At 44.3% G+C, this 26,999-nt stretch overlaps 1 protein-coding gene across 1 annotated transcript in view; it reads left to right on the forward strand.

Moving 5' to 3' along the window:
• MYO1H (myosin IH) overlaps positions 1 to 26,999 on the forward strand; it is a 45,110-nt gene that overhangs the window by 15,304 nt on the left and 2,807 nt on the right. Inside the window, exons 10-24 of the mRNA XM_057745669.1 lie at positions 861 to 928; positions 1,254 to 1,359; positions 1,655 to 1,735; positions 4,131 to 4,222; positions 5,849 to 5,943; positions 8,776 to 8,822; positions 12,194 to 12,274; positions 13,425 to 13,530; positions 14,267 to 14,384; positions 19,209 to 19,322; positions 21,923 to 21,999; positions 23,301 to 23,369; positions 24,365 to 24,449; positions 25,471 to 25,630; positions 26,242 to 26,325. Of these exons, the coding sequence (XP_057601652.1) occupies positions 861 to 928; positions 1,254 to 1,359; positions 1,655 to 1,735; positions 4,131 to 4,222; positions 5,849 to 5,943; positions 8,776 to 8,822; positions 12,194 to 12,274; positions 13,425 to 13,530; positions 14,267 to 14,384; positions 19,209 to 19,322; positions 21,923 to 21,999; positions 23,301 to 23,369; positions 24,365 to 24,449; positions 25,471 to 25,630; positions 26,242 to 26,325 (1,383 nt within the window). The remainder of the gene's footprint in view (positions 1 to 860; positions 929 to 1,253; positions 1,360 to 1,654; positions 1,736 to 4,130; positions 4,223 to 5,848; positions 5,944 to 8,775; positions 8,823 to 12,193; positions 12,275 to 13,424; positions 13,531 to 14,266; positions 14,385 to 19,208; positions 19,323 to 21,922; positions 22,000 to 23,300; positions 23,370 to 24,364; positions 24,450 to 25,470; positions 25,631 to 26,241; positions 26,326 to 26,999) is intronic.

The raw sequence follows: 26,999 nt of genomic DNA on the forward strand, positions 1-26,999 counted from the left end.
ACAGAAACTTTTCGTTTTGACAGTAGTATATTTTAATGTGTATAAGGAAAAGACAGCAATGATAGTTAATTAAAGCTTATTTACTTTATAAATTAAAACAACAACAACAAAAACCAGGATGACTCCTTCAAACTCACCCTAAGGGCATGTTTCCTTTTTAAGTGGAATTATTTAAATTAAAAAGGGAGTTTACTCAAAGCTGGAAATTAAGGAAATGGCATGAGGGCAACAGGGTGCATGGATGTGGTGAAACTTAGTGAAGGAAGCATGCAAAGGATGGATTTGGATACACTGACTCAGTACATCATACAGAATGTTACATTGTGTCCTTTAAAAACATAGGCATATTCTCTTTAAATAGCCATCCTTGCCTGACAGCACTTGGTCCTCTGTTTAAAATGATATCCAGAATACCTGCCTTCTCTACTAGAAAAATGTCTCCTCCCTTCCTCCCTCCCCCAACCCCTCCTTTCATTCCTTGTTTTCTCTCTTTTCCTTTCTCTTCCTTTCTCTCCCTCTTTCTTTCTTTCTTTCTTCTCCTTCTTCCTCCTCCTCTTCTTCTCGGGATTGAATGTGGGCTTGGGAGGCTGAAGAGGGCTAAAACAAGGAAGTGAATCAGAAGGCGACAGTCTCTCTGCTCTGATGATGGATATGGGAGCTGGGATGGGATCTGGGGAGGCTGCAGGCATGAGGAGGTGGGCCGGAAAAATTATTTCCACCCTAAGATTCTTCTGTGAGCCATTGTTGGAGAGAAGGCATGAGATTTATAGGCAAGTCCCAGATTTGCGGGCAGCTACCAGGTTTTGAGTGTCACCAAGTAAACAACCTTAATGATTAATGGTGTGTGTTATTTTGGCTAGGATTTTACTGGGAAAACGGTGATCGGATTGCTGGATATCTATGGGTTTGAAGTCTTCGACAAGAATGGGTGAGTTCGTCATTACCCGCTGGTTCTTTGTTTTTCTTTAAGGTCTGAGTCTGGTTTGTGGCATCTCTGATGTTATTGGAATTCATTTTCCTATTCCTGGAAATTCTCCAGATTTGCATAGCCCCTACTTGATAGAACCAGAATAACCATAAAAAATGCAAATGTCTTTTAGCTTGACTCTTCTGATCTATTTATTAAAGTGTTTGTTTAATAGGGACTTCGGTCTTTCTGTATGAAAAAGCATCCTTAAAAATAAGTAAATACAATTTTTTTTAAACTTGGTCTGCTCACGTAGGTTTAGTTACTTAAATCTTTTGCACTCTAGTTTTGAACAGTTCTGTATAAATTACTGCAATGAGAAACTCCAGCAACTATTAATTGAGAGAACCCTAAAAGCGGAACAGGCAGAATATGAAATGGAAGGTATAGAGGTAAATGTTTCGATGTTTTCTCCTCATTTGATTTCTTAACCTAGCAAAAGACATTTACTTGAGAAATATTATTTCATTGGAGATGTTTCCTGATTAGTACTAAGAATTATTTTTCACTCTTTCTCTGCTTTTTTCCTGGGAAGTTATTTTGATATTCATCAAGTATTCTTTTTGAAATGTTAGAGATAAAAATCAGATTTGGAAAAAAAAAAGTTGCAAAATCAATTTAAACGAAACATATTTGATGTTCATCTTAATTCTTCTTGGAGAATTTCTTTCCTCTTTGTCATTTTAGTGGGAGCCAATTCAGTATTTCAACAACAAGATCATCTGCGATTTGGTAGAAGAGAGACACAAGGGAATCATTTCCATTCTGGTGAGAAAATTAACATTGATGTGGGGGCCATTCAGTGCTATTTACAATAGGCAGACGATCTTTTCCCCAGGCTTACAAAGGATTAAGAGCAAAATCCACTGGATTATTGAAGGATGCAAGTTGAACTTTTTGCTGAATTTTTGCTCCAAGCTTTGGGCTGAGCTTTCGCCTCTTGTTCAGATTCACAGACCTAAATTACAGCCCATCAGGAGATCACGAGGAGAGACCTTTGAAGTGAAAGCATGCGTGTGTCTCTTCCATAGATGTGGGAGGATGAGTCAGGGAACTGGGGACCCGGTTTTGGCTGGTACTTGGGGAGGGGTTGCTCTCATGCTTAGTGCCTAGCAGGGAGTCAGAAGGCTTTACAAAGAATATCCACGCATCCTGAGCTGAGGCTCCTTGGGGTGAGCCTGTGACCTTGTTTTGAGCTATTGTGACTTGTGAGAACATCAGGGTCCTCGAATCCACAATTGTTCCCCTGCAAACATCAATTACTTTAATAAATTCTAAAGGCCAGTGAGAAATGACTTCCCTGCCTTGCATTCCAGTCAGGGTCATCTCTACCATGGTTTGCCTCCCTTTTAATGAGAATAAGTGGTCCCCTTACTCCTCCTGCCACCCCCTACACCTACTGCCATGTGAACCCAGGATTCTGAAGCACAGCAGGGACCTTGATGGGTGGTGACTGTTGTTGCCAGGAACATGGGCGCCATCTGGATTCAAATCCCAGCCCCACTGCTTACTAGCTGTGCAAGCTTAGGCAGGTGTCTTACCCTCTCTGAGCTCCAAATTCATCATCTTTCAGTGGGTCCAATGATTACAGCACTTACCTCAGGAGTTGTAAGGACACATTAAGTGAGATAATACACGCAGAGGGCTTAGAGCTATTCCTGGTGCATGACAAATATTCAACCTTCATTCGTTCCATAAATACTGACCGAATGCTTACGTTCTGCCAGGATTCTGCCCTGAGCTCTGGGACACAGCAGTGGACAAAACAGGTCCGAAGAGCTGCATTCAGAGGCGTTCAATTCTGGCATGGAGAGACTAGCAACAGACAGGTTACTGGGCAAAATGCCCAGATTGCACAATGGAGAGAGAAGCAGGAAAGATTAGATGTGCTGGGTGGGGGGGGGGGTTCAATTTTAGGTAAGACAGTCTGGAAAGGACTCTTCTGAGAAGGTGACATTTGAGGAAAGACCTGAAGGGTCACAAGTTGTGTGGACGTCTGGGGAAGCTCATTCCAGGAAGCTTAGACTGACGTAAGCTGGTACGTGTACGTTCAGCGTGCCTGTGGTTTGCTAGACTAGCATTTTAAAATGTTTTAGTAATAAATACTCGTTTCTGTTTGGTTTGCTGGAGATGGAATCAGAAAGCATAGAAATGCTGCTTTGTAAGAATTGTCTCGCCAACCTGAACCCAGGCTTTTTTTGTTGTTTTAATAAAAGCCCCAGGGTTGATTCATGTTTTAAAATTTTTTATTTTATATTGGACTATAGTATTAGTTTCAGGTGTACAGAAAGTGATTCAGTTATACATACACACATATCTATTTTTTTTCAAATTCTTTCAGCATTTAGGTTATTACAGAATATTGAGCAGAGTTCCCTGTGCTGTACAGTAGGTCTGTGCTGGTTATCTGTTTTAAATATAGTGCTGTGTATATGTCAGTCTTGATTCAGTTTTTTAAAGCTTTATCTCAGTCGTGTTACTTGTCTGTTATGGTTCTGCAGGGTGTGGGTATAGAAGTTGGTCTCTGTTTTTGTTTTTGGCTGCGCCAGGCAGCATGTGGGATCTTAGTTCCCCAACCAGGGATCGAACCCTTCCCCCGCTGCAGTGGAAGCACAGAGTCCTAACCACTGGACTGCCAGATAATTCCCTTGATTCATTTCTTTAAGATGGTCAATTACATGTTATCACTGTTGAGAACCGAAAATAGGAAATAGACATGGATCGTGAAATAGGAAAGGTTAGACTCAATGGGTCTTATGGCTTGCTTTCCCTGAAGGCTTTGCTCCTAGTAAAAGAGGAAATGTTCTTGGCCAACTGGTTAAGACTGGTTAAGAGACACTGAAATTGAATGTTTCAGCTGGTTATGGAAGCTGCGAAGTATCCCTGGGAAGACTTTGGACATACACATCAGACAGGTGGGAGAGTTGAGTTTTCATGGAATTTCCAACCCCTCTGGTTCCAAACTTCCCCGATCAGATTTGAGAAGCTGAGCACATGTGAAAGTTTACCCTTCCTCCCCCAGAACTGTTTACCTCGGTTACAGAACTTGTGTGAGATGATATGTTTCAATCCACTACATTTTGCCCCAGCTGGTGGGAGCATTTAAACTTGGAATTGATAGAGTGTTGTGCTGTGACCAGAAACTTCTTTTTCTGTTCTAAAGGATGAGGAGTGTATTCGTCCTGGTCCTGCTACAGACTTGAGTTTCCTGGAGAGGCTGGAAGAGAAAGTGGGCAAACATGCACACTTCCAAACGTAGGTGTCTTGTTTGCCAGGCTGTCGCATGGGGGAAGGTCATTGTATAGCTGACCTTTGAATAACACAGGTTTGAACTGCGTGGGTTCACATATACATGGGCTTTTTTCTTTTTTCAATAATAAATACTACAGTACTGCGTAATCCCATCCCCTGTTGGTTGAATCCATGGATTACAGAGGGCCAACCATGAGTTATACGCAAATTTTTGACTGCACGGAGGTCGGCACCCCTAACCTCCATGTTGTTCAAGGGTCAGCTCTGTGCTCCCCAAGAGCTACTTCTTCATACATAGAAATATCATGATGGTATACCAGCTGCACAACTCTTGCTGGTAGGAGTCAAGCTCATGTGAATTCCAAGTAGAATTTTTTTTAAGATTTTGTATCTTTATTCATCAGCATTTCATTTTGGACATGTCCATATGCATGAAGTAGTCTTTCTTTAAAAAAAAATTCAGGTATAAAATACACGCGGAGATGTGGGTAGATCTGAAGTGTACAATCTGATGAATTATTACATTGGTGTGTACCCACATCACAGCCCCACAGATGAAGACACAGAGCATTTCCAGCAACCCAGAAAATCAACTAGAAATTTAACATAGTCTTTGAGACGAGGAGGAGAGAATTTAAGGGCATGTAGTTTAGAGTTGTAGGGACCTGGTTATATGAATCCCAGCTCAGCCACTGATTTGACACGTGACTCTGGGCAAGTTTGAGTTTCCCATTCTACAAGATGGGATAATTAATATACCTAACATATAGCATTGTAAATGACTACATAAATCACCTAGCATAATTTCTGGCCATAGCAAAGATTCAGTAAATCGTAGTGGCTTCATCAAACTTCTTGTAGACTATTGAAAGGATAGATAAATGGAATTGGATAAGTATATGAATCAAGAATGGAAAAATAAATTGTAACATCTTCACAAATGAGATAATATATGGCCATGAGAACGAACAATCTATAATACATTCAATGATGTAGGTAAATCACAAAAACGTAGTCAAGAGCAATCAGACACAAAAGAGTACATACTATATGGTTCCATTTCTATAAAGTATAAAACCAGGTAAAAACAATCTATTCTGTTAGATGTCAGGTTGCACCTGGAGAGGGCTCCAGGTGGGGGGTTCTCAGGGACTAGTAATGCTCTGTCTCTTGATCTGGTGCTAGTTACACAGGGGAATTCAGTTTGCAAAAATTCATTGAGCTGTGCACTTCCCGCGTGTGTACATATCAATATAGAAGTGTATACATTTCAAAAACAGTTATAAAAAATTATGAATCACCACAATCTGAAAAACGATGTTTCATCTATATTTTAGTCTCTCAGCATCATAAAAAATGTAAAGTAGTAAAAATTGACTTTTAGGCATCACCTAGGAAAATGGAAGTTATTTCATTGTACAAATGAATGTGTTTCTGTGACTCACGCATTCTTTTGTTTAATTCCTCGGCGCGTATGAGAAGGAAGGATCTAATTTTAGAGAGACCCCTTGGTGTATAGCCAGATGAAATAGGGGGCAGTGCTTTCCTAAACAATTCTTTATATGTTGGTGCATTTTGTTACAGTGACATAGAAAAGTTCAATTCACGTGTATTTCTGTCTTACTGTAGCCGCAAGCTGGCGGGTCAAAAGGGCCGAAAGAGGATTGGCTGGATGGAGTTCCGGCTCTTCCACTACGCGGGAGAGGTCACGTACTGCACCAAGGGTGAGTGTCTCCGGGGTGCCGGTCACAGGCCACAGCCATGCAGGTACCCCAGCGTCCGCTGAAGAAATGCTGCACAAAAATATGATCCCTAGCCGTGCATGCAGACATGCCATTTAAAAAGTACTTTTTAACTTATTTATTACTTTTATATGTAACCCCTTTTTTAGATAATTCACGTAGCATCTGTTTCACCCATTTAAAGCGTACAGGTCAACAGTTTTTAGTTTATTCACTATACAATTATGTAACCATCACCACATCCTATTAGAACATTTCATCACCCCCAAAAGAACCCCCATAGTCATTAGCAGTCCTCCCCATTTCCCCCCAGCCCCATCTCCCGCAGCCCTAGGCAACAGATCAGTCTACTTTCTGTCCCATAGATTTGCCTATTCTGGACATTTCATAGAAATGGAATCATACATGTGGACTTTTGTGTCTGGCTTCTTTCACTTAGTATAATGTTTCCAGGGTTCACCCATGTTGTCACTTCTGTTTCATTGCCAAACAATGTCCAGTTGCTTGGCTACACCACAGCTGTTCATCCCTTCATCGGTTCATGGTCATTTGGGTTGTTTCCACTTTTTCACTATTATGAATAATGGTGCTGTGAACATTTTTTTCAAACCATTTTCCAGACATTTTCTTTTATGACTTCTGCTTTAAGTTCCAGATCATTTTTACTTCTAAAGTTTATTTCACTAAAAATCTTTGAAAAGTAAAATTACCGTGTACTAGGCTTTTTCCCCTTAAACACACAGTGGTATAAAAAAAGAAAAGAAAATTTTTAAATCGGAAAAATCTCTCTATGTAGGTAACCTATTGATTTTTGTTTAAAGAATAAAGTAATACACATGTAAGGCTAGAAATTGCTGACAGTACGGAAAAGTACAAAGGGAAAACTAAAAACCCCTTTGACTCCTACTGTCTCCCTGAGGTAATCACAAGAACCAACTGCAAAATAAAAACGTCTTATGCATATACTTACATGTGTGGGGATGCACATGTGTACACACACACACACACACACATCTAAATAACACAGCTTGTTATTTTATGTTATCTCTTTTGCATGTTTCATTTAATGGATACTGGAGATCATTTGGATTCCAACTCATAGAGCTCTTACTATGGGCCACTCACTGTCCCAAATGCTTTACTTCTGTTGCTTGTTTAGACCTTACAGAACCACCCTGTGAGGTGGGGAGCCTTGTTAGCCCCCTTTTAATCTATGAGGCACTGAACTCAGAGGAGTTAAGTAACTTGCCCAAGGTCATACAGCTAGTAAGTGACAGACCCAGGCCTTTTGCCTCCAGACCTGCCTGCGCTCTCCATAGCAGCAAACAGCTTCCTCTGCATTCCTTCTGAAAAGCTACAGGCACCCTCCGTGGGGCTGTGTCCTGTCATCTGTTTAATGGCCTCTGGTTGTTTACAACTTTGTGTCTTGTAAACAAATTTGTGCACCTTATATACCCAGGATACGTCCCCAGAAGTGGCATTGCTAAGTTAAAGGTTCTATCAAAAGTTCATTTTGACCACTTCTGGGCATACATCCAAAAGAATTGAAAGCAGGAACACGAACAGGTGTTTGTACACCCATGTACATGGGAGCGTTCTTCACAGTAGCCTAAAGGTGGAAGCAAACCGAGTGTCCATCAAAGGTTGATGGATAAACAAAATGTCTTCTATCCTTAAAATGAAACATTATTCAGGCTCAAAAAGGCAGGAAATTCTGACACTTGCTACAAAATGGATGAACCTTGAAAATATTATGTGAAATAAGCCAGACACAAAAGGACAAATCCGATAGGATTCCACTTGCTTGAGGTATGTAGTCAAATTCATAAAGAGAAAATAGGACAGTGGTTGTCAGGGACTTCAGGGAGCTAGGAATGGGGAGTTAGTGTTTAACCAGTACAAATTTTCAGTAGGGGAAGAAGAAAAGAATTCTGGAGACGTATGGTGATGATGGTTGCCCGGGAGTGTGAATTCACTTAATGCCACTGAACTGTACACTTGCAAATAGTTTAAATGGTAAATTTTATGTTATGTATGTTTTACCACAGTAAAAACGTTAGTTTTGATAACTCCAAATTATCATCTAAAAAGCTGAATCTTAGTCATTGCTGATGCATCTTTTTTTTTTTTTTCCTGATGCATGTCATCTTTAGCTGGTTTTGACTTTATAATGCCATCTAGTTACTAATTTAATTATTCACTGGCTAGGTTTTAAGTGAGCATTGATAAGCCAAGTTTTAAAATTGGGAATGATGTGTCTTCCTTTGATGCCATTGGGTACCACTAGCCCTGGTGCTTGCGTTTGATTTATGTCAGCGGTGGGAGTGATTTTCTCATCCATCTATATAGTCTCACCCGGCCACCCTTGGAATTCAGCTCCCTTCCATTGTTTCAGTGTCATTCACTGTATGTGTAGTTATTTATTTACTAGGGCATGTGTACAGTATTCAGCGTGAAGACTCCACATTCATGTGATAGCAGTTCAGGGTTTAGTGTGTAGCACGCGAGCTATAGGTCAGTTCTGAGGACTTGGTTCTCAACCAAGGATGGAGTTATCCCCCAGGGACATCTAGAGATGTCTAGAGACCTGGCATCTAATGGGTGGAGGCCAGGGATGCTGCTAAACATCCCCAGTGCCCAGGACAGACCCCCAAGACAGAGAATGATCCAGCCCCAAATGTCAGTATTACCCAGGCTGAGAAATTCTAATCCTATGGGATTATTTTTAGGATTTCCCTTTGCAATCATTTGGGATGGAATTGTATTTTTAGTCAAAGCCATTGATTCAGGGATTTCTTATTCCATGTTTTACAGGATTCTTAGAAAAAAACAATGATCTCCTCTATAGACATCTGAAAGAAGTAAGTCTGAAACTTAGCTATATGTATTTCTGATAATTATGAGAGATCTCCCATGATACTGATTTTGGGGTAGATCTGGCCTTCTGGATTTTTCCCTTTGATGCATTATGTTAGAACTCCAGCATGTCATGGCCGGAACAGACATTTAAGACCATCTACATGAACCCTTGACTCAACAAACCTATTCAGATGTGTGTGGTGTCCCTCCTGTGTGCCTGGCATTGTGCCAGCTCTGGGGTTTCAGTGGTGAACAAGACTGTCCTTGTTCTTATGGGGCATATCATCTGTGGGTGGGGGCAGGATGGGGAGGGAGGGAAGGGTGGCTGAGAATAAATATATACACAATTAATTTATCAGTGAGAAGTGCTATGAAGAAAATAAGGAACTATGATAGGGACATTTTATTTATTTATTTATTTATTTATTTATTTATTGAGAGGGACTTTTTAAATTTAGTTTAGGGGGTCAGAGAAAACACCCCTGTGGAGGTGACTGAACTGAATCCCCAGTGAGAAGGATCTTGGCCTTGGAAAGATCAGGGGCTACTCCAGGTAAAGGGGCCAGCATATGCAAAGGTCCTGAGGCCCAGACAAGCTTAGCATATGTTCATTGAGGAGCAGTGTTAGGAGAAGGTGCTGAGAGCTCAGCAGGATGAGGTCCCCAGGGAGGAGAAGAGATCTTATTGTGGAGCAGTGGGAATATACAGGGGTGACATGAAGCAAGGATGAAGAAACTGAGACCCAGAGAGATCATGACTTGTTCAAGGTCACATCTCAAGGTGGGACTGGAGCCAGGATATGCCCCTGGGGCTACGGATGAAATTCCGACCCTTTTCACATACCTTACTGATCAGAGAAGCCTTGGGGGTTTTTAATCCTTTATTTTGTAGTTGAAGTAGTTAACTGTCTTTTAAAAATTGGATCGTATTTAATTAGTTTATAAAAAGCTTAAGTTCACATTTTCAGAGCAAACATGCAAACGGTTCATCTCAGGAGTGTTTTCTGCCCTTCCCAGTTTTTCTCTACCACTTCCAGGACCGTTTGTCCCAATGTCTGGGATTCAGGATGGATAAATGTTTCCTAACTTTGGATCCCTGCTGCTCCAGGCAGGTGCTTTCTGGGTCTGAGTCTCAGCCCAACCCCTTCCCGGCTGGGGGGGTCTCGTGGCAGATCTCATCAGTGGAGTGGGTCTGTTGATGCCTCTCTTGGAGTGGACGGTCCTGTTGGACAAATGGAAGACAGTATTCCCCTCTGCGGGCGATGCCCATCCCCTTCACAAACCCATCCACGGATGGTGCTTCCCACAGGAAAAATCTCTAAATCTCCCACTTCCTCCACCAGGGCTGCAGTTCCTTGTACTTTTTGAGATGGATCCTTTCTAGTTTTTAAAATTTCCTGTCTGCAAATGACTCTCTCATGCCACTGTGAGTTTAAAATTGGGGTGACCTAATTAAAAATTTTTTATTAAAATTTTTCTTTGATTGTGGGGATTTCCCTGGAGGTCCAGTGGTTAAAACCCTATGCTTCCGCTGCAGGGGGTGCAGACTCTAGCCCTGGTTGGGGAACTAAGATCTCACATGCCTAGCAGCAGGGCAAAAAAAAAAAAAAAAACATTTTTTTTAAATTGTGGCAAAATATACATACATCACATAAAATTTACCATGTCAATCATTTTTAAGTGCACAGTTCAGTTGTGTTAAGTACATTTCAATGTACTTGATGTGCAGTCCCCCTCCAGAACTCTTTTCATCTTGCAAAACTGAAACTCTGTACCCAATAAACACTAACTCCCTATTCCCTGCCCCACAGCCCCTGGCAACCACCATTCTTCTCTCTATATGAATTTGACTGCTCTAGGGGCTTGACACAGTATATTTCTTTTCATATCTGGCTTATTTTATCTAGCATCGTGTCATCAGGGTTCATCCACGATGTTGCATGTGTCAGAATTTCCTTTTTAAGGCTGAATCATCTTCCATTGTATGGCTATAAGGAAAAAGTGTTTTTTCAGGTCAAATTAAATTTTTTGAAAATATATACACAGGAGGAAGAATCAGACAGTACAAAAGCTGATGTCCTTGGACCCATGTCAGCAAATCCCTCTCCTGAGAGGCAGCTGTTTTAACCAGTTTATTGTGTATCCTCCCAGGGATGGTCCAGACCAGGACGTGTGTGTGTGTGTGTGTCCCTTTTACTTTTCTCTTCATACAGTAATAACACAACTATGCATGTGGTCCTGCATCTTGTTATTTTTCACTTAACACCATATCTTGGAGAGTACTCTTTTTTTTTTTAAATCATGGATCTATTTTTTTAATTAATTTATTTTTTATTTATTGGCTGCGTTGGGTCTTCATTGCTGTGAGCAGGCTTTCTGTAGTTGTGGAGAGCAAGGGCTACTCTTCATTTCAGTGAGCAGGCTTCTTATTGAGGTGGCTTCTCTTGTTGCAGAGCATGGGCTCTAGGCGCTCGGGCTTCAGTAGTTCTGGCATGTGGGCTCAGTAGTTGTGGCACACAGGCTTAGTTGCTCCGTGGCATGTGGGATCTTCCTGGACCAGGGCTTGAACCCGTGTCCCCTGCATTGGCAGGCGGATTCTGAACCACTGTGCCACCAGGGAAGCTCTTGGAGATCACTCTTAAAGAGCTGGTTTATTCTGTAGCAGGCTGGCTGGACTGGAAATTATTACTGCTTCATCATATCAGAGGAAAGGTGATCAGATGGCCTCACCAACTAGAAAGAGCAATTAGTACAGATCTTCCTCAGCTTACAATTGGTTATATCCTGATAAACCCATCATAAATTGAAAATATCATAAGTTGAAAAGGCATTGACTACACCTAACCTACCGAACCTCATAGCTTAGCCTAGTCCACCTTAAACGTGCTCAGAGTGCTTATGTTAGCCTACACTTGGGCCAAATCACCTAACACAAAGCCTATTTTATAATAAAGTATTGAATAGCTCATGCCATTCATTGAATACTCTACTGAAAGTGAAAACCAGAATGGTTTTGAGTGTATCGGTGGTTCACCCTCGTGGTCGCACGGCTGACGGGAGCCATGGCTTGCTGGCCTGCTCAGCACCACAAGAGTATTGTAAACCAAGACGGAGATCAAAAGCCAAAACTCAAAGTATGGTTCCTATTGAACGTTCATCACTTTCACACCATCGTCAAGTCAAACCATCGTCAAGTCGGGGACAGTCTGTATTTGAACATTTTCTTCCACATGTAACTGTGTTTTCCCCTCTTCTTCACCTGCTCCCGAGGCAGGTGGCTCTGGTCCATCACGCACACTTATGTGAACTTTCCTCAAGACCCCTTAGTGATCTCTGAAGCGGCAAGTGTGGTGCTCATTTCTCTTTACCTACAGGTGCTGTGCAGGTCCAAAAACAGAATCCTGAAGGAATGCTTCCTGGTGGCCGAGTTAGAAAACCGGAGAAGGCCACCAACAGTGAGTGGCGGGGGTGGGGGAGTGCCTGTGCAAAATTGGAAAGGTAGCAAAAATCACCCAGAGGGTGTGAGTACTTTAGTTACCTATACTTCTTAAGCTGTCCTCTCCTTTTCCTGGAAGTATCACACTCTAACAGGTTCTACTAAATATATATTTTCCAAGGTTAGCCACCAGTGTGTTCATTTGCGGACATTCATTGAGCACCTCCTGTGTGTCAGGCACTGTGCTGGGCACAGAGGAATCTACCAATAACAGAACAGTGTTCCTGTCCTCGTGGGGTTTATAATCTACTGGGAGATGGTATAGGAAGATACAGTAAGTCCCCTACATACGAACCTTCAAATCACGAGCTTTCAAAGATGCAAATGTGCGTTCCATCCACGTCCAGCGTGAGGGACACTGCAGCTCGCCCTCCGTCTCCTAGCGCCGACCATCCTTCAGCTCTACCACATCCCATCTCCTCTCCCTCCCCCAGTCAGTCACTCTTCTTGCCTGTTCACTCGACGCCAGTCCCTGTGCGCCAGCTGTTGTACTGTACGACTGTGCTTTTCAAGGTCCTGTACTGTAAGATTAAAAACGTTTTCTTTATTTTTGGTCTTTTTTTATGTATTATTTGTGTGAAAAGTATTTTAAACCTATTACAGTACGGTACTGTATAGCCGATTGTGTTAGTTGGGTACCTAGGCTAACTTTGTTGGACTTACGAATAAACTGGACTTCCTGCGCTCTCAGAACGCAACTTGTTTGTATGTAGGGGACTTACTGTACCATCGAATAAAGAAAGAAATTACAGTAGCGCTAGTATCATAAAGGAAGCTTGGTAACGAGGAAACAGGAAGGTGGTGGAGGGGGACGGGCTCACTGGCAATGCTGAATCCCACGAGGTGCCCACTTCGTATTCGCCAGTTGAGGGAAGCATCCTGGAGAGATGCTTGTCCAGCCTCCACTCGACCAGACTGAGCCTGGGCTTCTTAGGCCAGGACGTCCAAAGCCTTCTCTTAATGGGCAAAACAGTTCGTGACAGGTAGCAAGTAGAACAGCCTGTCGGGTGTTTGGGTCTAAAGGGCCAGTCTTGTGCTTTAACCAGTCTTCTCCATGTAAGTGGGGAGCAACAGTGTCTGTGTAGCTCTCTCTCTCTCTCTCCCTGCAGGTGGGGACTCAGTTTAAAAACAGTCTGAGCAGCCTTCTGGAAATCCTCATCTCTAAAGAACCTTCGTACATCCGTTGCATCAAGCCCAATGAGAGTAAAGAACCCAGTGAGTTGTGAATCATCTGGAACGCTGAGTTCAGGGAAATGAGGCTGGGTGGAAAACCAAGGTGGCAGAGGTGCAAAATTCTAAAAACCACAGAGGACGGGCTTGGTGCTTGTCCTCTGTATTAAATAATAGAAGGTAAATGAACAGCGAGAAGGGTTCCTTTCGTGGTCCTGTGTGAGCTTTGCTAGTTTCAGGACTGACCCAGCTGAGCCAGGCAGACCTCAGAGGTGAGGGGAAGCAACACTGCTTCTCTCCAGGCAGTGAAGAATCTTCCAAAATGGGCTATGACTTGGGTATTTTCTAAGCTTGCACCATCGTCTCATAACGAAGTCGTATAGTCAAAGGCTTACAAGCCAGACATGAAGAGCAAATGAGTGAAGCAGACTGGCTGTAAGGCAATAGGGAATGGAGGGGACTGCAGCAAACTGGAGAGAGCACACCCTGTCTACAGGGGCAATCCTGCTCCCTTCCGGCCAGTTGTGGCCATGTGGCACTCTCGACCCAGAATGGCCAGATCTCATGGTTTTTTTTTTTTTTTTTTTTTTTTCCAAGAGAAACCAGGAATTCCGATTTTCCTGTAAAATCCCCCATTACAAGAAATATAGTTAGGACCTAACAAAACATTCCTGTGGACAGACCCAGCCCACAGATCGTCAGCTTGCAGCCTCTGGTCTGCCTTGGTTGAAACAGAGCCACGTGGTCCTTTACTGTCACTCTTGCTTCTGTGTTCCCAAAGGCAAGTTTGACGACTTGCTCATAAGGCATCAGGTCAAGTACCTGGGGCTGCTGGAGCACCTGCGGGTGAGACGGGCCGGCTTTGCGTACCGACGGAAGTACGAGCATTTCTTGCAAAGGTAAAGTTTGTTTTGTTGATCTGAAGCCAGTGAAGTGTGTGGCAATGAATAAAAGGCCGTCCCCGCAGGGAACTCCGTTTGAGCCTTAACTGCTGTAGCTGTCACAGTGATGACATTTCAGAGAACAGGAAGCTGACTTACTCCTTGGAATCTAGGAAGTACAAGCCCAATGCACAGACTTGCCACCAGGGGGCAGACGTGGGCCGTGCACCCTTGGGGTCTGTACTTGGCTGGGGAAGACCCTTCCCATGGCGACCACGGGTGATGGTTCAGTGTGGTCAGTCTGAGAGAAATCCCCTTGGCCTCATGGGCTGTCCAGAGATACAGATGTGGTGATGAGAACATGGGCGTTGGAGCCACAGATTCTTGGATGGGAATCCCCATTGTTTCTCTTCCAACCGTGACCTAATTCCTCATGTGTAACACGGGGACTAAATTGGTCTCAGGGAGTTGGTAAGGATTTAATGATATACCCACCACCACCACTACTGTAGCCCAAATTCTTGTGCACCAGTTGGGTTACATGTTGTTTGTGCTACCAAGAAAATAACACAAAATTGTTACACTCTCAAGAGAAGAATGATAAAATGGTTATTTTTGTGGGTCAGCATGGTTGAATATCAGTAATTTCATAGTTTAACTTAATATTAGGCTTCTTTTTTATTTTTAAAAAATTTTAAATTGAAGTATACTTGATTTACAATGTTGTACCAATCTCTGCTGTACAGCAAAATGACTCAGTTATGCACATATAGAGGTTTTTTTTAATATTCTTTTCCATTATGGTTTGTCCCAGGAGATTGGATATAGTTCTCTGTGCTATACAGTAGGACCTTGGGGTTTTTTTATAAATAAATTTTATTTATTTTTTATTGGCTGGCTGGCTGACTGGCTGGCTGTGTTGGGTCTTCGTTGCTGCATGCAGGCTTTCTCTAGTTGTGGTGAGCGGGGGCTACTCTTCGTTGTGGTGCGCTGGCTTCTCATTGCGGTGGCTTCTTGTGTTGCGGAGCATGGGCTCTAGGTGCATGGGCTTCAGTAGTTGTGGCTTGCAGGCTCTAGAGCGCAGACTCAGTAGTTGTGGCGCATGGGCTTAGTTGCTCCGTGGCATGTGGGATCTTCCCGGACTAGGGATCAAACCCATGTCCCCTGTATTGGCAGGCGGATTCTTAACCACTGTGCCCACGACCTTGTTGTTTATTCATTCTAAATGTAATAGTTTTCATCTATTAACCCCAAACTTCCAGTCCATTCCTCTTCTTCTCCCTCTCCCCCTTGGCAACCACAAGTCTGATCTCTATGTCTGTAAGTCTATTTCTGTTTTGTAGATGGGTTCATTTGTGAATATTAGGCTTCTTTTGATGTATAACTTCATAATTATAAAAGCACGTGCATGAGGTTACATTTTCAATATAATTCTTTGCATTTTGCAACTTACATCAAGATCCTGCACTCTGAAACTTCATCATTTTTTGGTGCTCTTATTATCAGCCCCTCATTTAATCTCAGATTTTTCTCTACCCCACGGATCTTATTTTTCTCCCATGAGCTTCCTGTCTTGATAATTAATAGCTGTTTATATGGATTTTTTAAAATTTTATTTATTTATTTATTATTTTTGGGGGGGTACACCAAGTTCAATCATCTGTTTTTATACACATATCCCCATATTCCCTCCCTCCCTCGACTCCCCCCCACCCTCCCATCCCAGTCCTCTAAGACATCTTCCATCCTCGAGTTGAACTCCCTTTGTTATACAATAACTTCCCACTGGCTATTTTACAGTTGGTAGTATGTATATGTCTGTGCTACTCTCTCGCTTCGTCTCAGCTTCCCCTTCACCCCCTGCCCCCTCCCAAACCATGAGTTCTCCAGTCCATTCTCTGCATCTGTGTCCTTGTTCTTGTCACTGAGTTCATCAGTACCATTTTTAGATTCCGTATATGTGAGTTAGCATACAATATTTGTCTTTCTCTTTCTGACTTACTTCACTCTGTATGACAGACTCTAGGTCTATCCACCTCATTACATATAGTTCCATCTCATCCCTTTTTACAGCTGAGTAATATTCCATTGTGTATATATGCCACATCTTCTTTATCCATTCATTTGTTGATGGGCATTTAGGTTGCTTCCATGTCCTGGCTATTGTAAATAATGCTGCAATGAACATTATGGTGCATGTTTCTTTTGGGATTATGGTTTTCTTTGGGTATATGCCCAGGAGTGGGATTACTGGATCATATGGTAGTTCCATTTATAGTTTTTTAAGGAACCATTGTTTTCCATAGTGGCTGTACCAACTTCCATTCCCACCAACAGTGCAGGAGAGTTCCCTTTTCTCCACACCCTCTCCAACATTATATGGATTTATTAAGTAACAATCTCTTTCCTCACTGTTGTTATTTTAATGATTTATCTGTTGATCTAAACCTCTCATAAGTATCATCAGTATTAACCTTTTGAATTGATACAGTTTCAGCTAAATACACTTAGAACCACACAGGTCAATACAGTCCTATCTTGAGAAACTAAGTATCTTTGGGTTTTACAAACAGTGAAAAAGAGTTACAGACGACCCCACCCCAGATACGACCTTAGAAGGCTCCCTGGGGGGGCCCATGACCCCAGCCTTGGAAATCTCTGCCCAGCTTCGCTCTACACTCCTCTCGTACCATTTTTATTCATCAGCTACTTGTCACTCATTCATCCTTATCTGATCCATTTTCTGAATCTGACATCTGATGAAGATGGGAGTAGCAGGCACTGCCGACCCCAGCTCCAAAACACACAGGCACTTGATGTTCCCATCTTCCTGCATTTTTTCCCTACTTTGCTGCTGCCAGGCTTGTTTATTCTTTCTGTAAATACTATTTATTGAGCACCTGCTTTGTGCCAGTGCTGTCCAAGGTGCTGGGTAACAGCAGAGAACAGGACAGACCCCATCCCTGCCTGTATGGCGTTTCCTTTCTACCGGCGATAACAAGGAGATACAGGAGGTCAGGAGGGGATACATTCTTTGAAGGAGAATCAATCTGGGTTGGGGAAAGAGTGGTCCAGGAGGGCCTCTCCAAGTAAGGAAGGGAACCATGAGAATATTGGGGGGCAGCTATCCAGGCAGGAGAGCCTGGAGGTGGGAACTGGGCAGCCTGAGGACCAGCTAGGAGGCTGGAATGGCTGCAGGTCACTGGCCCAGGAGAGAGGCAGGAGAGGCCCATCGCAGTGGGCTGGAGATGCCCGAATGTGTGCACCCTGCCTGGCACTGCTTCTCTTGATCAGGGAGTGACTGCCTCTCAGAATTGAAAGGACAGAAGTTACAAGTCCCTCCACCCTGCAGGCATTTAAAGCATCTCCCCATCCCCTCTGTGCCTGTCTAGCCCATGTTTAGACAGCTTTGATGGTGTGTGCTAGTCGTGGGTGTGGACCAGAGAGGAGGGAGCAGGGCCTGGGGCTGCACTGTGTTCCTTGGGGTTGGCATGCATCTGTACCTTTGTGTGGGGGGGTAACAGAAGGAAGTAATCAGGGAAGAACATGTGACACTTAATGCCCGTCTTAGTTCATAGTACCATAACCTGGGTGCCTTATAAACAATGGAAATTTACTTCTCTCAGTTCTGGAGGCTGAGAATCCAGTCAGGGAGCCAGCACGGTCAGGTTCTGGTGAGAGCCCTCTTCTGAGTGCCTTCTCATCACATCCTCACGTGGTGGAAAGAAGACAAGGGAGCTCTTTGGGGTCTCCTTTATAAGGGCACTGATCCCAACCATGAGGGCTCCACCCTCCTGACCTAATCACCTCCCAAAGGCCCCACCTCCTAATCCTATCACACTGAGGGTTGGGATTCTTCCACATGTGAATTTGGGGGTAGGGAGGACACATTCAGTTCCTTGCAATGCCCTTTAATGGATTTTCTCATAGATATAGTTCCAGGAAGATAAACATATTCTTAACAGTTTAAAATTTGATTTTAACATAATACAAACCATGTAATTTTAAGGAAGCATAATAGAAATACCACAGCTAACATTTTTTGAAGTGTCAGACTGTGCCAAGTACTTTCCATGAGTCATTTCAACCTCATGACGACCCCATGAGGAAGGTCCTGTCATTCATTGTTTATGCTGCAAAATGAGGAGGTGAAGCAACTTGTCCAGCTCCTGAGCTGGGCTGCAACCCAAGCAGTGCAGTTCCGGTCCAGTGGCTCCAGTTGTATCACTTCTAGCCTTGGTCCGCAGGCATTTCTGAATTCTGCTTTCACTTTTTTCTGTATATTATAGACATCATAGTTATGTTTACCATGACCACACATTAGAAGGGCGTTGCATTTTATACTGAAATCAGGTTCTTAAGTCAACCATGGGTCCAAAATACCCTCGAAAAATCCCTCGTCACTTACCAAGCATGGTACCTTTTCTTCCCGTGCTGGACCACATTTGTTTATACATTCCTTTGTCTGTTGATGGACATGTGGGTTGTTTCCATCTTTGGTCAATTATAAATAACGATGCTCGGGATATTCACTGTAAGCTTTTGTGTGGACATGTTTTCATATCTCTTGCATATATACCTAGGAGCAGAATTGAGTTTCTTGGGTGGAGTGTCTGATGATGTCATTGTTCTAGAAACTCAGGCCAAACCTCCCACCCTATTGAAACAGTTTTTCTTTTTCTTTTCTTGCCAAGAATATGTTATTGAATTCTAGGAAGTTGGTGTGATGAGTCTGCTCCATTACTCTGAGTGGTTGGCATGCCCGGTGGAGCGAAGCTGACCTCTAGGGAAGCTAGTGTGAGGTCTGGGGCTTTCTAAACTTGCCTCCCCTCCTCTCCCTAGATACAAGTCGTTGTGTCCAGACACGTGGCCGCACTGGCACGGGCCTCCAGCAGAGGGCGTAGAGCGGCTGATCGAGTACATTGGCTACAAACCCGAGGAGTACAAGTTAGGGAGGTGAGTGTCCAGGAAATCGCTGTCAAAATGTTTTGCGCATCGATCTGTATCCATCTTGAGCCTGGGGATTCATTCTTCAGGAGTTTACGTACATTTATAAGCAGATACTTCCACCCACTCCATTTAAATGCATCCCTGTAAAGAAAAACTCTCCTGTGTGTCTCCTCTGCTCTCAACACTTCACTCACACTCAGAACACTCCATCACACTTCTGACACCAGCTGGGTGTCCTACAATTAAACTCACTTCTGACAGTTTACCTGGAGATGGTGTCAGATCCCGCAGGTTAAGGGCTCAGTCTCCCAAGACTGTCCATCCTCCCTTCAGAGGCCAATCACAAGTCTGGTTTGTCACCTGTGTTTCTGACCAAACACAGGTCAGCTCAAAGAATGGGGAAAATATTGTGCTTACTGGAGTACCAGTTTATTACAAAAGGCTGTAACTCAGAAACAGCCAGACAGAAGAGATACACAGGGGGAGGTACGAGGGAGCGGGTGTGGGGCTCCCATGCTCTCTCCAGGCACATCCAGAAGATCTCCAAACTGCATCCTTTTGGGGGTTTTATGGAGGCTTCATTACATAGGCACAATTAATAAAATCATTGGCCAGTGGTCACTGGTTCAACCTCCAGCCTCTCCCCCCCTCCCCAGGAGTGAGGCTGAAAGTTCCAACCCTCTAATCTCAAGATTGGTTTCCCTGGCAACCAGTTCCCATCCTTAGGTTATCTAGGCACTTTCCAAATATCACCTGTTAGCATAAAGTCAGGTGTGGTGGGGTTGAAAGGGGTTTGTTATGAATAATAAAAGACACCCAGAGAAGGGATACATTAGGAGTTTGGGATTAACGGGTAGAAACTACTATAAATATAAACCAGATAAACAATAAAGTCCTACTGTGTGGCGCAGGGAACTACATTCAAGATCCTGTGACAAAGGAAAAGAATTTTTAAAAAGACACCCATCTCACCTTTATCACTTTGAAGCTATTTCAGGAACAAAGCCCAAAAGATTATAACAAAAGATGCCCCTATTGCTCTAATCACTTAAGAAATTACAAGGATTTGGGGAGCTGTGACACTGGAATGGGACAAAGACCAAATATGTATTTCTTATTATAAAGCACAGTATCACAAGCTGTAAATAGTTAAACGGCTACATCACTGCCTATTGGAGGAGATTAAGTATAAAGGAACCTGGGGTTCTAAACCTGCATCGGGGGCTGGGATGAGCTTCTTTGCATGCAAAATGAGGAGGGGACCTGCATGAGTCCCCTAATCTCTCTGTGCCTAGATTCTTTCATTGTTCAAATGTATGCATGGTGCAGCGTTGGTGGTATAGTGGTGAGCATAGCTGCATTCCAAATGTATGCATGACTTCTCAGAGGGGATATTAGGACTTCTATGATGTGTAAGAAGCTCTAGCATCCCAGAAAGTGGTGTTCTATGGATAGAACTCTGGGTATCATTACTGTGGAGCTGTCATTGTCCGCGAGCAGAAGGACTTTCATACACATTGAAAGCTTTAAGGCAGAACTCTGTAGGCGGAACCAGGATGATTTTCATCTGTTCTGTTAGACATTTTGGTCAGTGTTCATTTGACTGCAAAGATAGCGCCCAAGCATGAAAAGGATCCATTCCCAAGCCGCAGAGATTCTAGCCTCAGGGATCTCTGCCTTTGAATCTGTCAGTGGGCTTTCCCTGCCGACCTGTACGTAGCCCTCGATGAGCACCCTGGCCCCAACCCATCCTTTTCTATTCTGGGCCCCGCTCCAAGAAGCAGTTACTTTTCCAAGCCAGATTTCTGAGGGGAATTGAGCGTAGTGCATCCTAAGGGAGGTGGGTCATGGAGGTCACAGATGTATATGTCCCCACCCATAACCTCCCACGAGAAAGTGGGTTCACGTGGCATGGTGCACTGCTGCCCCCCAGTGGCTGCCCTGTGGCATGGCATGCTGCTGCCCCGCAGTGGTTGTCCTGGGAGTTTCCCTCAAAGGGTGGTGGCGAGGGCAGGCAAAACGAGATCACTGTTTATAATTTATCTTTGCAGGTGGGTGGGATCTTCTCTTAAACTTAGACCCATATTCTCTGTCATCACTTTTTTAAAGCCCAGGGAAGTAACTTCGGGTTAGGATGGTGGATTAGTTTCCTAGGGCTGCATAACAAATTAACTACCGGACTGATTGGCTTAAAACCACAGAAATTTCTCACAGTTCTGGAGGATAGGTGTTGGCAGGGCTGTGGTCTCTCTTAAGTCTCTCTGGGAGGATCCTTCCTCCTCTTCCAGCGGCTCCTGACACCCCTTGGCTTGTGGAAGCATCACTCCAAACTCTGCCTCTGTCTTCACATGGCCTTGTCCCCTGTGTGCCTCTGTGTGTCTTTTTCTAAGAACACTCTCATTGGATTTAGGGTCCACCCTAATTCAGTGTGATTTTGTCTCAATCTTCACCTTGATGACATCTGCAAAGATCCTATTCCCAAATAAGAATCACACTCTGAGGATCTAAGTGGATATGAATGGGGGGGGGGGGGAGGGGAGAACACGTCAATCCACTACAGTTGGTCATGACCAGTTAATAATTAAAACATTTTTTTTCATTTCTAGAACCAAAATCTTCATTCGCTTCCCCAGAACTCTGTTTGCTACTGAAGATGCCTTTGAATTTAGTAAACATCAATTAGGTATGATTTTTTTTTTCTGCCCTGATTGTAATAGAATGTGATATGAACAAGCTTATTTTGGGAAACACCTTAAACCTGGGGTGTTTGATATAATGTTAGAAGCACTCGCATTGGAAACCCAGAAGATGATAACGGAATTATAGGACACAGGTAAGTTTATACCTTAATGAGTATTTAGAGAGCTGTCACGGATGCCTCTGGAACTTTCAACACTATAGTTCTAACCCATTTTTAGTTTGGATCCAACATTGTTGTGCCCCACCAGGGCTTAAACCCACGGAGTCCATCACCCTTAAATGAAGGTTTTTTAAAACTTCATTTGTGTAAGTGTCTGATGTTGGAAGGTGTAGCTGCAAAGCCCACAGTCAGGGTGTTTGTTGTGAATGGGAAATGAGAAGTTAGATGGGAGGAAAATGCAAAAAATCACAAAGCAAAACTACCAGGCAAGAGGGGCTTCCCCCTTGAGATCTCAGCTCTGCTTGACTAAGCTAAGTGCTTGCTGTGTGCCGGCGTACTAAGTCCTGTGCACTCATGACCTCGTTGTATTCTCGGAACAAACATGTGGACCAGTGGTATTATTATCTCCTCTTTACATGTTGGGGAGCTGAGGCCCAGAGACATTTGTAACTAGCTGAAGGCCACACAGCAGCAGAGCTGGCGTCTGAGCGTGTGTCTGTCTGGCTTCAGGGCCTCGGCTTGTAACCACTGTGCTTGGCAGTCTGTCTGCGACCCCTCTGGCCGTGGGCACCGATCACCTGGATCAGGGTCATGGGCGGGTGCCGAACGTGGGGGCCTGGGTCCGCATGTCTACCCAGCTCCCAGGGGGTTGATGCTGCTGGTGTGCTGGGTGGAAGGGACGGATGGAGAAAGGAGAAGCTACAGGGCGAGCATGTGTGTGATTCACAGCCCTGCCTCACGCCTGGCAAGGGTCTTCACCGCCTGGGTCTGCAATCCCCTTTATAAAATGTGCTGACGCCCGCCTGCCTTGCAGGGTTGGGTGGGAGGATGAAATATAACGCCTAGCACAGAACCAGGGGCCAGCAAGCTCTCCAGGTGGGGGTTCTGTTCCTTACCTGGGGGAAGGCAAGAGGAAGAAAAGGAGCCGCAGTTACTGGCCAGCTCTGGCAGCCAGGCTGAATGTAACCCTCCTGCTCTCGTTTCTGCCCTGTCACATCCCGTGGCTTCCTGTCACCTCTACCCTGCATGCCCCCAGGGCCACTGCCGACACCCCCTTTGGAGGTCACAACTACCAAGCTGCACAACTGAAAGCTATTTCACCAAAACTTTTGTTTTCTTTTGAGTTGCGAGAATCCAAGCTACATACAAAGGCTGCCTAGAAAGGAAAGCGTACGTGAGAAAGAGACAAGCAGGTAAGAACTGAACGGGACCTCTCCAGTTTGCCATGGACCACAGTTTCCCCCTCGTCCACGTGGTACCCGGAGGCACAGGTTCCTTTGTGCATCCTCTTCACCTGCCCGGCCTTGAAATCTTGGTGTTGGGCAGCCTCAGGGTCTGGTTCCAGGCTCTCATTTTCACTCTATATAACACTGCAGCCTAGATTTGTTCCACAGACATGTTTTATTTGACCCACAACAGATGCATGTTTAAAGAATAATGTTTTTCAAAGGTTACTAACACCATGAGTGCTCGCGGAGCCCCTGTGCTCTGCCCCTCCCACGTCACTTCTCAGCACGCCCCGCCCCCCCACACCATTCTTCTGAACTTCGCATTATTTCTTTGCTTTTCTGCATAATTTTATCATCTGTGGATGCATCACTAAATAATATTTGTAAGTGGGAATGTTTTGAACGCCATAAAATTAGGATGTTTGTATTTTCCTTTTGCGACATTTCTGTTGCAATAAAACTTTATTCACAAACACAGGCAGCCGGCCCGAGGGCCGCAGTTTGCTGACCCCTGTGCGCTATATGAATGTACTTATAATTTAGCTGTGCTGTTGATGGACATTTGGGTTGTTTCCAGTGGTTTGTCTTTGCAACAAACAGTGTGGCCATGAGGAGTAAAAGAAAAGCATTTTGAATATCTTAGTTGAGGGAAAAAAACACCTGAAAAGCATTTAAAAATTGGGATACAAGCCAGAAATCTAATTTGTATGTGTCCCAATTTATGTACCCCCACTTTTCACGCAGACAACTGAAACTAAACACGGGGTGAGACAAAGCAAACGCAGTGGCGAGACTCATCTGTGACATCAAGTGCCACTCTGGTCCCCCAAAAAGACCTCGGGAAACTGGCCCCCTTGTGTAATTTCGGAGCTTCCTATTCCTAGTAAATAATTCTGGAAAAGGCTCTTGTATTTAAGTAATCGTGCTCACCTTCTAATGCCAGCAGTGAACTCTTTCAGCCATTAAACTCGAAGCCCACTGGCGTGGAGCCCTGGCTCGGAAGGAGGCCAAAAGGAGAAAGTGGGCGGTGCAGATTATAAGAAAGTAAGTTCTCAGTTGGGTCCGGTAGGAAGGAACGGTCTCTAAATGCTCTTGTGCTGCAGAGGGTGGTCGTGGACTTGGAAGTTTGGGCTGTGGGCAGAAAAGTAATCTTCCCTGCAGGACATCAATCCTTAGGAATTCCCTTCCGTCTCCTTCTTCTGAGCTCCTTCATTTAACAGTGATCACAACACAGGATGTTTGTTGTTTCTCTTGGTCTAGTTCAAAAGTCACAAAGTTGAATGCCTTCTGATGCCACGCAGGGGCAGTGAGCGTCACGAGCTGGGATAAGGCAATAGGGTAGGGTGGGGACTGTGGCAAACTGGAAAGTTCAGTCGGAGGGGCTGTTACTACCCCACTTTAGCCAACTGCAGCCAGGCCAGTGGTGCCAATCTTTTTTTTTTTAATGTTTATTTATTTATTGGCTGCATTGGGTCTTCGTTACTGCACGTGGGCTTTCTGTAGTTGTGGCAAGTGGGGGCTACTCTTTGTTGTAGTGCGGGGGCTCCTCATTGTGGTGACTTCTCTCATTGCAGAGCACAGCTCTAGGTGCGTGGGCTTCAGTAGTTGTGGCACATGGGCTCAATAGTTGTGGCACACAGCCTTAGTTGCTCCACAGCATGTAGAATCTTCCCGGCCCAGGAATCAAACCCGTGTCCCCTGCACTGGCAGGTGGATTCTTCACCACTGTGCTACCAAGGAAGTCCCTTTGCCAGATCTTTTTATTTTTTATTTTTTTCAAGGAAAGCTGGAAATTTGGCTTTCACATAATTTTGAAAATTTCACCCTCCCAATTGTTTTGGGGTTGGCAACGAAGTCAAGTTACTCAAAACCAAGCAAAAAATGGTGTGGGTACAACGGAACAAATCTTTGGGGCAGTTCTGGCCTCTGGCCCTACTTGGTGACCTAAATAATCTCCACTGTTTTGGCTGCCGCTACATCAAACCAGTGGGGGAGAGCGTGCAAGTCTCAGTGAAGAAATGGGAAGTGAAGAAAGAGAAAACTAACAAAACCCTGTCCCGCTTAGGTTCATAAAGGGATTCATCAATCGCAACAAGCCCCTCTGTCCTGACAACAGGGAGTTCGTCGTGTTCGTGAGGAAGAATTACATCCTGAATCTCCGGTATCACGTCCCAAAGAACATCTTGGACAAGAGCTGGCTGAGGCCTCCTGGCATCTTGGAAAATGTAAGGACTGTTCCAGAACTCGTGTCGCAAATGACATGGGCACGGATGGAGCTTAACATGTATATTTCTTTGTGCGGCCTCTCTTGGCTTGAAAAGGCTGCCTCAGCAGACGAAGCACTTCTCTGTAAGGGTGATGCCCAAGGAATTTAACTCCTCTGAATCGTACCATCTGCTCTGGAATTATAAAGCCAGTGGAGGTTCTCTTTACACAGAGCACTTTTGAATGGCTTCTGTCCTTGATGTAACCTTTCAGATGGGTTTAGGGACTGTCACCTACAACAGTGTTTCTCAGAAGATGCTTGACGACCCTCTGTGTCTGAAGCACAGAGTGGGAACGACTATAAGATTCCTGGGGCCCAACCCAGGACCACTGAGTCAGCGTCTCTAGGAACCTCCTAGCCAGCAATGCAGGTGACTGACTCATTCAAGATTAAGAACCCCTGGTTTAGCAGTAGCAAAAAGTGAGCTCAAGACTGGAAGAAAATATTAACACTGTACGCTACCGCAAATTGAATTCAGCTGTGCTTTCAAAGCTTCTATTTTGGTGGCTGAAGCCGAAAGTGGGGGCGGGTGGGGGAGGCAGGTAGAAAAGAAGTGTGTTCTCCACGCAGGCATCGGATCTGCTCAGGAAAATGTGCACAAGGAACCTGGTCCGCAAGTACTGCCGTGGGATCACAGCCGAGAGGAAAGCCCTGGTAGGGATGCAGTGTTGTGGGCAGGTGGCAGGATGCTAGAGGGGTGGGTGCCGGTCCCTTGAGTCAGCAGTCCTCACCCACCATCTCACCTGTAAACCAAGGGTCACACAAGTCTCATGCCTCATACATGCTTTGAGGATTAAACGCATGTAGCCCACTTACCACAGAGCCCTCGTTAACTGGCAGCTGTTAAAAGTAGCATCGCTTGCTCACCTTGTTACCATGGGAACACCATCCAGAAGGCCTCTGCACTGCAAAGCCTGCAGAGCCCCTTCTCTGCTGGAGGTCTTTTTCTGCAAAGAGCTAGAGGGTAATATTCTAGGCTTTGCAAGGCCACACCGTCTCTGTTGAAATTACTCTGCTGCGGTAGCACGCAATCTGCCAGAGACAACCTGTAAATGAAGCCCACGGCTGCACTCCAGAAAACTTGACTTGTAAAACTTTACTGGATTTGGCCTGTGGGGTGTAGTTTGCGATCTCTGACCTAGAAGAAACTCTCTGAAACTCTGAAAATTCCACTTCCAGGAAGTCAGTGCAACTAGAGACAAGCATAAGTGTCAACTTCAGTCTCTAATCAGTGGAGTTTGGGGAGCATTTTGGCCAAAGCCAAATGTGTTCGACTTCTGTGTGTTCTGACTCCAATGCAGAAGTATGACAAGCCTCCTTGAGGAGCC

This window comes from Hippopotamus amphibius, chromosome 8 (assembly GCF_030028045.1).
Source record: "Hippopotamus amphibius kiboko isolate mHipAmp2 chromosome 8, mHipAmp2.hap2, whole genome shotgun sequence".
Taxonomy (NCBI): Eukaryota; Metazoa; Chordata; class Mammalia; order Artiodactyla; family Hippopotamidae; genus Hippopotamus; species Hippopotamus amphibius.